At 33.5% G+C, this 13,833-nt stretch overlaps 1 protein-coding gene across 1 annotated transcript; it reads right to left on the bottom strand.

The window, feature by feature from the left end:
* Positions 1-12,425: 12,425 nt before the first annotated feature.
* Positions 12,426-13,579, bottom strand: LOC132054458 (protein FANTASTIC FOUR 3-like). Its single transcript, XM_059446463.1, has one exon. The coding sequence runs from the start codon at positions 13,470-13,472 to the stop codon at positions 12,534-12,536; it is 939 nt and encodes a 312-aa protein (XP_059302446.1). The 5' UTR covers positions 13,473-13,579; the 3' UTR covers positions 12,426-12,533.
* Positions 13,580-13,833: the final 254 nt, after the last annotated feature.

Below are 13,833 nucleotides of genomic sequence, written 5' to 3'. Positions count from 1 at the left end.
GACTCCGCCTTAAGAGGCAAGTTGTCACAGTTATCTCTTTATCTTTTATTCTCCTGTTTCTTTATTATGTTATGATGCATGCCTTACATACTCAGTACATTGCTCGTATTGGCGCCCTTTTCCTTGGACGCTATGTTCATGCCCACGTAGACGAGGAGACGACCCGGCTTCCTAGAGTCGGATCGAGCTTGCAGAGCACTTCCATATTTCGGAGGTGCGGTTCTGATACATTCTTTTGTGCACATACTTGGATATGGCGGGGTCCTGTCCCGTCTTCATGACTTCAGTACTTCAGTTAGAGGCTCGTAGATACTCGTATGTGGGTAGCAGATGTTATGTGACCCTCGATGTATATTTTGTATATTATTTTTTTGCTGCCACGAGGGCTTATGTATATAAAGGTAATTATGTTTCCAATGAAAATGGTTTTCCTATGATTATAAACATGAGAATAACGAATGAAAGTAGAATGAGTAATAGAATGAGTGGTGCTCGGTGGTCAGCTCCGGGTACCCGTCATGGCCCCTAGTAGGGTCGTGACATATAACTATCAGTAGCTATTTGTACTTGTTATTGGATATATGGTTAGTCATATCTTCATATTTTTTTGTTTTTTGTTTTTTGCTAATCATATCTTTATGATACAGGATACGCTATGGCTGATTGCTGCATTTTAGTCAAAGAAAAGCATGGAGTTGGGAAGAAATGATTTAGATGTATGTGGTGGAGAAGCAGAATGTCCTTCAAAGTCACCTAATTTTTACTCAAGCGGCTGCTTATGAATGTTTCCCAATCAACAAGCAGTATTCGACATGGCTTAGACAAAATATTCTCCCATCAAATATTGAAAGATCCTCCAAATTCCTTGTGTTGCCAGTCCAGCTCTAACATGTTTCATGGGTAAAGGCTAGGTTGGTGAAGTCAAAAGTTTGGTCAGAGTTTCTTCAGCTTTAAGATTGTAGTTAGTTGATGCACAAATAGTAGTATCTTTCCCTTTCATTAAGCCAGCGTTTGGCCATAGATTCCCCAAAAAAAAAAAAAAATTGAAAAACTTAATCAAAATTTAGTTTTTCAAGTTTTGAAAATATGTTTGACCATAGTTTTTCAAAACATATTTCACTTTTTATTTTGGGGAACATGAAAAATTACTTATACCCATAAGTTCTAAAAACTATCAAGAATACCCAACCATACATACTTGTTAATCTCAAATTTTAGACAAATGATATTTTAATAACAACTGCTAATAACACACTTACTAGCTACTACAATTCAAATTACAATACAAAGATCCATTTTTATCTTCGGAACGGATTTCTACAGTTGGCAGAGCAATATTTCCTAGATTTCTACTATTTTGGGCGCAACTTAGATCGTTCACTTTATAGAAGATACTGCTTTAATTATGGAAATATGATAGATACAGCTTTGATGGAGGAACATGATAGATAGAATTAGTTGGGGTCATAAATAGATGGAGCTTTTTTTATAAAATACAAAAGGTTGGGGTAGTTTTTAAAAGTTTTAAAAATACCAAAACATAGATCTAATCCCAAAAACAGTTTTGAGTCAGAATTTGAAATTTGAAGATTTGTTTTCAAAATCTGTCAAAAGTTTATGCCCAAACAAAAACTTGAAAACAAATCTTTAAAATATCTTTCCCTAAATTTATGGCCAAACGGGATAGAGCCCAAAAATGGGTGTACCATTTGACTTTGTTATTTCTTTTTTCTAATTTTCAATATGAGATTAGCCTAAAATATCGTATGTATTTTTTTTTTTTTTTTTTGAAAGTTTGCAAAGCCTAGAAGTCTGTAAGTCTTTCTCCTAGACCAACTCTTATCATCCTTTCCTATCCGTCTATCATGAGTGTTACCTCATTAAGGTTTTGGTACTATCATATCACATCCCAAAACCATAGTACATATTATTTGTTTTGGCGCCAATTAGTCCATTGGGCTACATCAAGTGCAAAAGGATGCGCTTCGGAACTTGAAATATGTCTTGTATGACATAGTATTATTTTTATCTTTTCTTATGTAGAATTAGTTTAAGGTATCTTATACACTCTTTTAAAAGTTTACCAACCTAAAAGCTTGCTATATTTTATTTTGATCCATTTTTTTCATTAGGAGTATCAATAATTTTCAACAAATCGACTTAACTGACCGAATCATATCATACCGAATCGATTTTTAGATTTATTTTAATAAAAGTGACAATTTTTATATAAATTTATAACCGTACCAATAATTAGGTTAGTTTTTAATTTTATAAAAATAAACCGAAAAAAACCGAACCGTACCGAATTAGTTTTTATGTGTAAAATATATTCTATATATTAAATTTAAATATAATAAAATATTAAAAGTTTCGCCTTGGGTTCGGGATGATGAAAATGACTTTAAGCCGGCAACATAATTAACACCTAATGTTCTAACTCTAAAACCTATTATGTTACTCCTGTTGAAATTAAATTAATTTTAGTATCTTGAGTAGTAACTAGCTTATAAGCTACATGTTATTCCAATGATCTTGGATAGAAGGCTATAAAGTATTAGATATCTTTCCTCTTGAATGATTTTAAATTTATCTTATTGGATACTTAAGCTTAGTAAACTCAGTTTATGAGTCCCATCTTGATTGATTTTTGTCCCCTCGTGCGATCTCAGTAATACTTTTTGTCTTTGCTTAACATTGTTTTACACTACCGTAGCATAGTGGGATCAATTTTTATTAGTGTCGTCTTTCATATTTTCTTAATTCATCACCATTTAAACAGTAAAAATGTCTAGAGAGTGTCATACCCTATTTTAACCGAAGTCAAAATAGTTTACAACATCCGGGTAATTCCGGGGTTATTTAATGTTAAGAGTCGCCACCTAATTATTTACGGTGAATTAGGACACCTAAAGTCTATTTAAAGTGATTACCTAAAGTTGATTTTATTTTAAAGTCTACGAAACCAAAAAGATCTAGGTAAGAGTTCAACTAACCTAGAGGGAAGGTATTAGGCATCCTCTAAGTTCCATTAATAATGGTTAATCCGACCGGACTTAAATTTAATTAGGCTAAGTATAAGTGTGACATTTTAAAAGTTTAAAAATAACCTATAAATATTGCTAAAGTTTAAAGTAAAATGTAATAATGTTATAAAAATAAGTTTTGCACAATATAATAATTTGTATGAAAAGACTTCGAGTATTATTGAAAGTGAATTTGAAGATGTAATAATTTTCATGTAGGCAATAAGTTTAGCGAATTTGAAACTTAAATAAAATTGTATCACTATGATAATGCCAACTAAAATCTAGTTTTATTATAAATATGATACAGAGGACATGAGTTTCTTTTTGTTGACTTTATTTGATTATATTAGACTAAAATATGCATAGTTGAATAAATCTTAAAAATCATGTTTATAAAGTACACTGGGATTAATATTTATATATTAGGGACGTCTTGAAAGTTTTTAAGATAGTAAAAGTGAATCATGATTCTTTTAGCTCAAAATATATGGTCATGCTACTTTTGAAAATCCATTATAAATATTATAGACTATGAATCACTTCGACATAAAAAGAGGAATGAAATCTATGGGACTAATTATTGGTTCCCTTTCTAAATTAACTATCCATCATACTAAATTAGGGGTTCTGCTAAGGTCTACCTTAATCTAAGCAAATAAAACAAATAAAGTGTTAGTCATGTAATTACAAATTAAATGCACAAAAGTAAAATAAAATGGAAAAGCAAATGATTTAAAGGGCTCAGCCCATTGTGAAATTACTGCTGCTACCGCCACTGTTATGGGCCTCGGCCCAGAATTCTTTTCTTATTTTGCTGCGGGTGGGCTGACTCGAGAGGGAGATTTCGTTGGGCTTTGGCCCAACACCGAATGCGGAAGATGACGAGTCCCCGCGGACTCGTATGCAATGTTCATGCATAAAATAAAAGAAAGGATTAGTATATAATCAATAAATAAGATTAAACACGCAAATGTAAACCCGAAACATATTAGTGGAATATAGAAGCATGGCAACTGTTTTGGGACAGCATCAAGTTATCACTTGTCTAGGCATAAATGTAGCAAAAGCAGAAAGGTATACAGAGTGATAATCATAGACCCCATCTTCAAACTTACAGGAAACTAGCATACACAGACCCAAGTGAGTATGGACATAGGTTAACCACAATAAGATAAGTCTGGAGCATGTGTATATCTTATTTCAAACTTCATATATTGCTAACAGAGACTAAGCCGACCCAAACAGGACTAGATAGGAAGCTAATCACGCATAGTAAAGCTGAAAACAGCATAAACCATCTAAACAACCAAAATACTAAGCTATCTAAGGGCATAAACCACAAACAATGCTGGAAAATGATAAGCTAAACTGAAACCATATTGGAAATGGTAGGCCAAACTGTCTAAGCATATGAACAGCCCATAAATAGGACATAATACTAAAAATGATTGTAGGGAGAGAGACTTGAAAGATCAATTGGCTTCAAAAATACGTTTAAGGGAATATAACCAATTCCTTGAATTACGTAGTAAGAAATGAGAAAGAGGATTGGGATTCAAAACAGCAGAGAGAATTAAAACAGAATGTTCATTAAAGGGGTGGTACTTGTCAAATTAGTGTTACCCAATTCAGATCAGTAACCAGATAAGTTACAATGGATATGTCAAACCAAGAATATTGCTTTCAAGTTCCCTTTTATGCAAACAGCAATCTTATTTGACTAATCTGGAACTTATCCGAATATCTAGTTAAGTCTAACCTTCATGAACTACTAATGCGATCCACACAGTTAGACATTTAAGCAGATCAAAAGTCAGGTGTCCTGACAAACTACTGATAGGATATGGCAGATGAGAATGCATGAACAGTTACAGATTTGTGACATTAAATACTTCAGAATTCAAACAAGTGTTTTAGATCTGAAATCCCTATATGCGTATCTAGACCCTCAACCTTGATTTCAAAAATACCAATTTCCAAAATACTTCTAACACATGATAGAGACCATTGGAGATAGTATTAATTTCTGGCAGATTCACAACAAGATGAGACAAGGTAAATAATGTAAGGAAAAGTACAGGCTTGCATTTGACAGCAGCAATTTCCACCAGGGTTGAAAACTAATCTCTAGCCATTTGGATTAATCCTAACTAGAATTATTAACATCTTAAGTGAACAGAGTACCATACATCATATGTTTACGGATTCACACCAACAGAGACTGACTCAACTAAACGGACAGACGTGAGATTCATGCTAGTAATCTTCTCGATTCTGAACAACAATATGAATAAAATTCTCATTTATCTTAACATATTGTGTTCACACTGCCCCTCATATCTAAGATAAATGGAAAGCTAAATTGGACTAAAAAATACAGTTAGCGAAGAAATACCAGATTAGACATGATTTGGGACTGACTAGAGCCTATAAGCACACAAAACAGGGATTAGGTTGAGCTACAAAATGCTCTCACACCAAACCACCTTTACTTAATAGGACAAAAACAACCTAAGTAAACACACACATAACACATAAATGATTAAACTAAACTAACAGGTAGTTATGCTAACGCTACTACTAATCAACAGCAACAAAACAGGGTAAAGTAAACATGTTTGTATAGGCGGATAGTTAAACTAAATTAACTAAGCATGTATAAACTATTAGCTATCACAAACGTATGAATAACCTATTAATACATAGCTAAACTAAGCTAATGAACACACAAACAAATCAGAAAATAAAGAAAACAGCTAAAAGGTAGAACGACTACTAACAAGTTATCCTGTTTTATTCAACTTATCGTTCAGCCAAAGTAGAATCAAATCATTAGATACACCAAACAAGACATATTAAAACTCAGAGAGCGGGTTGACAAGGGAAATTTAAACCTTAACCTAGTTAGTCTAGGTTCTAAACAAATATGTAAGAAAAGAACATGAAAGGGAAACTTATACTAATATGACGAACATACTCTCATGGACTCGACGAGAGATACGAGTAATAAAATTGATAAATAACTTAATCGCAAACAGATCAGATACCATAATCTAAATGTCGTCGACTGCCTAAATTAAGCTATTAAGTACAGATCCGTATCTTGTGGTCAAATATCATCATTAACCAGTAAGCAGACATTTAACTTTCTACGATATCTAATATATAAAAAAAAAATCTACAGAAAATCGACAATCTCAACAAACATAACAGAACACGAATACATCAAAAATCTTAGATTCGAAGCAAAAGACAATGCACTGACCTTTTGTTGGTGCAGTGAACTAGGCTCGAAGCTCGGATCTATACTCGAATAGATTCAAATTCCAGATCGAAACAGACTCGAAAGTTCATCTATGCGAGAGTGTTCAAGAACGGATAAAGTAGTTTTCTCAAGTCATATAAGGCTTTAGGGGTAAGCTAGGATCGAAAAAATCTCCCCCTTTCGGCTACGGATTTGAGGCCATTTTATAGTAGATGAAGACTAGGGTTTTTCTCCTTTTTTGGGCGGGATTTGAAAAATTAAATAAAGATTCGAAATGGAGTCAACTTATTCAAATCCAAACGTTAGTGCAGAATTGTATAAAATGGTAAGGCAAAATCTGCCATGGTTAAAGTAAAACAAATCTTTGTTAAAAAGAAGAAAACGATGAGAGAGATGAAGGGAGAGGGTGAGGCGCAGAGAATCATTGCACGAAAATGGGAATGGTCCAGTCTGTAATGGCGAAAGAGGGACTGAATTTTGCTAAAATGGGATGAAGGAAAGATGAGAGATGGAGTGAAAGAGAAAGAGGGGAGAGAGGGAGTATGCGGCTGCTGAAGAGGAGAAAGAGAGAGAGATTATCGTTATTAGGTTTTAGGAAATAAGATTGGGCCGGGTCGGGTAATTGGATAATGGACCGGGTATTGGGCTGAGGAGTTCAGTTTGAATTAGAACGTGTGTAGTGGGCTGGCGGATTGGGCTGGTCTATTTGGACTTTGTAAAAATGGCTGAAATTGTTGAGTATCTTCTTCTCTATTTAATTATTTTGGGCTTCTAATTTAATAACTAGTACAATGTATGCTATGATAAATTATGATTAATAATGATATTAATAGTAGTAGAAATAGTAGTGAAAATAAAATACTTAACTCGTCAATAAATTTAGAAGCCCGAAGAAATAAATTAGAATAAAGGAGGGACAAATTGGGTATGTGAAGAGTTTTTACCAAAGTCCATAAGTATGCACTTACATCGTGCTTTAACTTTACTAGCTATAACATGATGTTCTTTCAAAAAATAAAAAATAAAAATAACCGAATCGAACTGATACCAAAGAGAAACCGAGATGATGAGACGGTTTAGAAAAAGTCTAATTTTGATTCTACAAAATCAAATAACCGAAAAATTAGTATGGTATAAATTTTATAATATTACCGCACAAACCGTACCATTGACACCCTACTTTTCATCCCGCCTTCAAACAGAAGATATAATTAGACACAGGCAGAAATAACTGTTGGACGTCTTTTTCCTGTTTTGCAATGGAAAGATTTTTATTTTAGATGGGAAAGACGGATTTGGGATGTCCGGGAGAAATATCAGTTGGACTTTTAGTCTTTGCAGGTTAGGTATGATTGTACCATGTATATGGCATGAAAGGAAAAGAAGGTGGGAAAAGGGGATTGGAGGAAAATATCCATAATAAAGTGACACAATGGACAGGGATGAATAAGACAGAGCAGACATACATCATTCCTTTTTGAAAAATAGATTCATAATTGGTGGGGTCTTTGAAATAAAAATAGTTTGCTTTTCATGACAAAATAGTAAACCATGTCTTTCTGAATTCTGATCCCATCTTGGGTACTTGGCCTTGTGATAAAAAGAGATCTGCATACTTCCACTTAGTAGCCTTACGAAGTTTTAATTTGGAACGTAGAAAAAATGCTACAAGATCTTCATTTTCTTATAAAAACGATGGAATATATATTCCAGCATTCCACATTTCTTTCTCATTTTGGAAAAGAATGGATACGTAAAATCATTCTAACGAAAAATTATTCAACTTACTATAAGAACAAATTGGAAAAAAAGTTTATTAATTATTTGGAAACAATTTCATGATTTGAATATTTTCTCTTACCATGATAAAATTTATTGCGAGGCCCAATAATTTTCGCAGACAATAAAACAGAAAAGTAGTGTAAGGAAAAAGGGTATATATTATTTGGAGTCTTTACACAAATAAGTGATTCTATATTATGCATTAATTATATACAGTTATACACACATTATATATATCCACCAACAATTTTTAATTTAAGGTCGACTATATAAGTTAACCCTTCTTATTGTATGTCAGAAACGTTTCATTTTTAAAACCCCCCATTTTGCAAGATTTATAGAGTTTCCACATTTTCCCTCCAGCGTGATTGGACTTACCAGTCGTGGATGGAGGTGATTTAACAACGTAACTGAGCAACCTTCACTTGTCAAATATGGACAAGAAAATAGATGAACGAAACTCTGAGGCCCCCGTCAAATTGTCACCAACCTGCTATTTTTTTGCTTTATCTTTGCTTTGTCACGAAGGATAACATGAACTCTCTTTTTTCTTGGCGAATAATTTGTACTGCCTTTATCGAAAATGCATAGACTAATGAGTCCTTTGTGGGTTGTGGACAAGTCTTAGCAGGTATGCTAAACACGGAACACGTGAGTTTTGAAAAAGACAAAAAAAACTCCACCAAGAAAAGGAGCGGAAAGAAAATACTATACAATAATATACTTTGATGTCCAAAATGGTGAATCATACCAAAAAGCAAGGTATGTAAAAAGGACTTTCTAGAGAATTAAAAGGCCACATTTCATAAAGTTAACTTTTTAAAGTTGAGAACAGTAAATTTTAAAACGTGAGATCCGTGAGGAGCTAGTACTTGCGTTGCTATTGATCCATATCCCACGTAAAACGTTTTCAGATATTGCAACTGCAAGAAACTTTACTTAAATGAGTTTAACTTGATCCAAATATCTCTTAATTTTCTTGACCTTACTTTAAACAATGACTAGAAAAAACTCAAGAATTCCGCACACAGTGATAATTGATTATACTGATAATTGATTATACTTCATTAAGCTCCAAAGATTTTCCGGAACTAATATTTGTAGGAAAAAGGAAATATAAAAAAATCAAAGTGCGCTGTGATCAGAATTTGCCACCAGGTAAGTCTCTATGTTGTAACGATTTAAAGTTTGTTATTTTGCTAAAAATCTGTTCACATTTTCGTGGGAAGAAAATATGAAATGGAAGTATGATTTGAGTTTGCCAAAGACAACTTCACTGGCTATTTAAATTTAATCGGAAAATGGTATTATGAAAATTAAGGCCGGCAATCACACAAATAATGGCTAGGTCAAATGAGAGAACCACGAGGTGACAAGAATCTCAATCGTATTAATTACTCGCTCCGTTTCAAAGTACTTGTCATTTTTTTTGGATTACACGGCCATTAAGAAAAATTTATTGGGAGGGGTATTTGACTAACTTTACCTAACTTTACTTTTATTTATGTCTAAGTTATAATTTATCTCCATTAAATATTTACTTTATTTATGTGTCATCTCCATTAATGATAAAGTGCTACCACGGGTAAAATGGAAAAAAAAAACTGTGCATTGAACTCCTAAAACGATAAATAATTTGAAACAACTATTTTAGTAACTGTCATAAATAATTTGAGACGGAGGGAATACTTTAATATAGATATCACTCGTGATAAATAAAGGGCGGCAATCACTTGTCTTTCTTAAAAAAAAAAAAAAAATTAATACCCCAATTTTCCTCCTGTTGCTTTCAAACTTTGAACCCATTATGACATCACAACAAAAGCTGTGTTTTTTACATTCTACTTTTGTTCCTTTTTACAATCCTTTAATGTTGGATACTATAACGTCTCTTAATTTGTCAACATCATAGGAAAACACTGATTTTATATTCCTTTTTTTCATTAATACTATTCTACATAAACAATAAACTTTCAAAGTGCATATATGTAATTAAACTCTTGAGTAATATACAGTGTCGTAAAATTCCTAAACTATTTGAAATTTAGAATGTCAAGGATTATTGTGCCTGAAATTCTTTTAAGGGGTCTTTCTCTAAATTCTTTTAAGGGCTCTTTACCCAAATATCCGCTTAGATTAATTTATTGTTTATTTTTTCTAGTTGTCATACATAGTTTACATATTAATACATACAGTTATACACATATTATACATTCGACGGGTATTTTTAGTTTAAACGATTGAGTGAACGACTTTTTAGGTTTATTATTATTCTTTCTTTCAAACTGTTTTAAAGTGATGTATGATTGTTGAAATAATAGTCATAATTGATGTGATATAAGGGTAACATATATAAGGCTAAGTTAAATTCTCTTAGATGCGGTTGCAAATTTCTTAAATGGAGTACACGTTATCTTACTGGCCTAGGGAAAAATATTTTCTTTCTATAAAAGACAGTCATGTTAATATAGTCAAAAGTCGCCCAAATCTTTGCAATTTGACACTATCTGTCACATTTCTCAACTAATGAAAATGTTCACACTTCACACATCAAACTTTCGTTTCTTGACATTTTCATGCGACATGGTACTCTTTATACTATTAGATTTTGAGATTTCCTAATATTTTGCCATGTTGCGTGGGCGCTTGCTACTTTAAACTTTGATGGCGGCTAATGCTTCCAATTTTAGCATCATTTACGTTGTTGTGCTCCTACATTGAAGGGAGAAAATTCTTAGAAGAACTCTCCACCAACAATGACATATAACAAATCAAGTACGGATATAATAATAATTTGCTTTGTTTGTTGCTTGGGTCGTGTCACAATCCCAAACAGGATCGGAGGACAACAGACGATACCCAATGAGCCTGACGTTAACCGAGTGAAAACTAACTATAACCCGCACATCAGGGGCTCTAGGGAGCATTTACCCTCCGATGCGGGATTATACGCGAATATGAATTTATTTGAGTTTGATGCGAGTGAGAAACAAAAAGGAATCTACCGATCACCGTATTGTCATTTGACTATATAATAAAACATAGACAACTCACAAGAAGGCCCTGAATGCATCACATACACCAAAAAAAAAAAAAAAAAAAAAAAAAAAAAAGTCTTCACAAAAGGCATGATCTGTATACAATGCCAAAAGCATGAACATTTACCTATAATAATGATTAATGAGTCATTGAGCTTTTATAATGAATTTAAAAATTCATTATACAAAAGTAGAAGTGAGACGTAAATCAACAATTAAATAAGACAGAGGAATGACAAGAAGCCAATTAACGATTATGAGATAGGTTACTCGGATATTGTCTACACGAAAACAAAGATGATAACTAAAAGTGAGATAAATGATTGAAAGTTTTATAATGAGATTTTTCTCGAAATAACCCCTTAAAGCTCTACTGCTTAACTTTGACGCTTTACTTGGTTTACATAAACCCGGCTTTCCTTTCCCAAAGCATTTGGAGGTTGTGTAATTTAATTGCATTTTTTCTCACTAGATATTAACACATTGCTGTCCAGATATCATTACTCTATACTAGCAGGACTATGTCAGTACTCCTATATGATTTTACTGGGCAAAACAAGATCCATGGAGTTATAAGTGGATTCAAATTATATACATGCATAATCCGAATTGAAGATATTATGTGCAATTATGATAGCTAGTTTCGTAGATCCACCCATGGAAAGTTGAAAATACCCATTTCTATACTCATCTTTTTTCCTTTTAATTTAAGGTAACAAACAGTGATACTGAAAAATAATTTTGATTCCAAATTTACAATCGCCGAGAATGAACAAATGAAGCTCGCCTTGTGCACCTAATGTCCAAAATCTCTAAGGCCCTTGTAAATTATTGCAAGTTAACATGATCCTTATTGTCCCATATTTTCAACCTTTGCAATATCTGTTTAACGATCTTTTGAATGTATTAGGAATTTCTTTATCTCCAAATAAAGGGTGCAATATAACTTTATGGGAACTTGTGAGAACTTTGGGAAGCCTTGTTAAAAACTAACGTGGGAAGCCTTGTTAAAAACTAACGGTAATAACTAACATCCACAAGCTCATAGGATAACTAGGGGCAAAGGCGGAGAGGTAGGAGCAAGGTGATTTCTTTATTAAAAATTTTTGTATATATATAAGGTTAAATTTATTTTTTATATATAGATAGTAGATATTGAATTCCTTTTTACTTCTTCGTTTGTTTTACTTACCCCGTTTGTTTCTTTATATTTAACCTCGCTAAAGTGATTAACGGCTCCTCCACCGAGGACAAGGACAAGTCTCTATATCTATATATATATATATATATATATATATATATATATATATATATATATATATATATATATATAGATAAAGAGTGACAGAAAGGGTTTAAAAGCAAAAAGAAAAGATCGAATTTTTGAAATGAAAATTGAAGTGTTCCAAAGACAAAACTTTAGGAAGTAGCCACCCACAAAGGGTTCCTCCAATCACAAAATGTCTTATTGCCTTGCCTGCCTTCCTTGCACCTACGTACCCTTTGACAATTCACTATTCCAATTTCGGCCTCAACATCATAACTATTTCCATCCATGTCCTGTTTCATGTACATGCCATTTTCTTCTTCCTCTTCTTCATCTTCTCGTTCTTCTTCTTCCTCCTCTTCCTCGTCGTTATTTTCACTTTCAAACACGTCGTTTTCAACTTTTAATTCTTCCTTCTCTTCATCGGTCGTTTCCATTCCAAAATTTGAAGCAGAGCTTCCATCATTAAAGAAACAGAGCCTAAGGCGGCCATTGCTTCTTTCAGCTTGAAAATAAGTGCGCATTTTCGGGGCCTCAACAGCCTCGATGACCAACCTACCACCTTCTCTATGTGGCCGAACATGTAGAGAATTCGACCCTCTTAAAGTTGTCAAGGGAGGTGGAAGTTTTCGGCAGCTTTCAGTGTTATGAGTGATCACCTTACTGTAATTAGATGATGGTGATTCGACTTGAGTATCTGTTTTTGGTATTAACGTTGGCGATTTCTCTGTTTTTGACTCGTGGGAGGAAAATGAGAAAATGCTGCTTTCAATAGTTTGATCCGTTCCCGTTTCACTTCCCAAATTTTCAGTACATAATGCAAGGCTTTTTTCGCTAAGTCTTGATGATGAGGAGTGTCGTTTGGATAAAGGGTGAACGTAAGTGTTTTCCTTTTCCTTTGAGTTGGTGGAGAGACTTTGAAGGGAACTCCAGCACTTTTCATTAGTAATATTTTCCAAATTGCTTTGTAGATGAGGCAGAGTGGTTTCTACAATAGGAGTTGGGGTTGGTACTTTGAGGTTAAGGGTAGTTGTTTCAATGATATGGGACTCACAACATGACTGCAAATCTTGATACACTATAATTGACATTGTCAAAATAATTCTAGAAGAGGAAGAATCTTGAATATGAATTTGAATTTTACTAGGGAGTACAATTTTGTTGTTCTTTGCTTTTGTGAAGCACAAGTAAGAACGAAAGAAGATTGAAAACTGAACGAGGTATAAGTGAGGGGTTCGGTCTGAATTTGTAGTGCCCAAAAGTGCGCGTGGCTGGTGGAGTGGGTGGGTTGGGTGTGGGGGCGGGCGGGGGTGAGGGGGCTCGTTTTGCACCACTTGAATTGTACAACTGTTTATCCCATACCCATGAAAAAGAAAAATTAATTTTCAAATGAATGAACATATTCGCGTGTACTATTTCATTCCATTCATAATATATGGTATTAACAAAAAA

Source organism: Lycium ferocissimum, chromosome 4 (assembly GCF_029784015.1).
Source record: "Lycium ferocissimum isolate CSIRO_LF1 chromosome 4, AGI_CSIRO_Lferr_CH_V1, whole genome shotgun sequence".
NCBI lineage: Eukaryota > Viridiplantae > Streptophyta > Magnoliopsida > Solanales > Solanaceae > Lycium > Lycium ferocissimum.
This window is presented reverse-complemented; position numbering and strand designations above follow the sequence as displayed.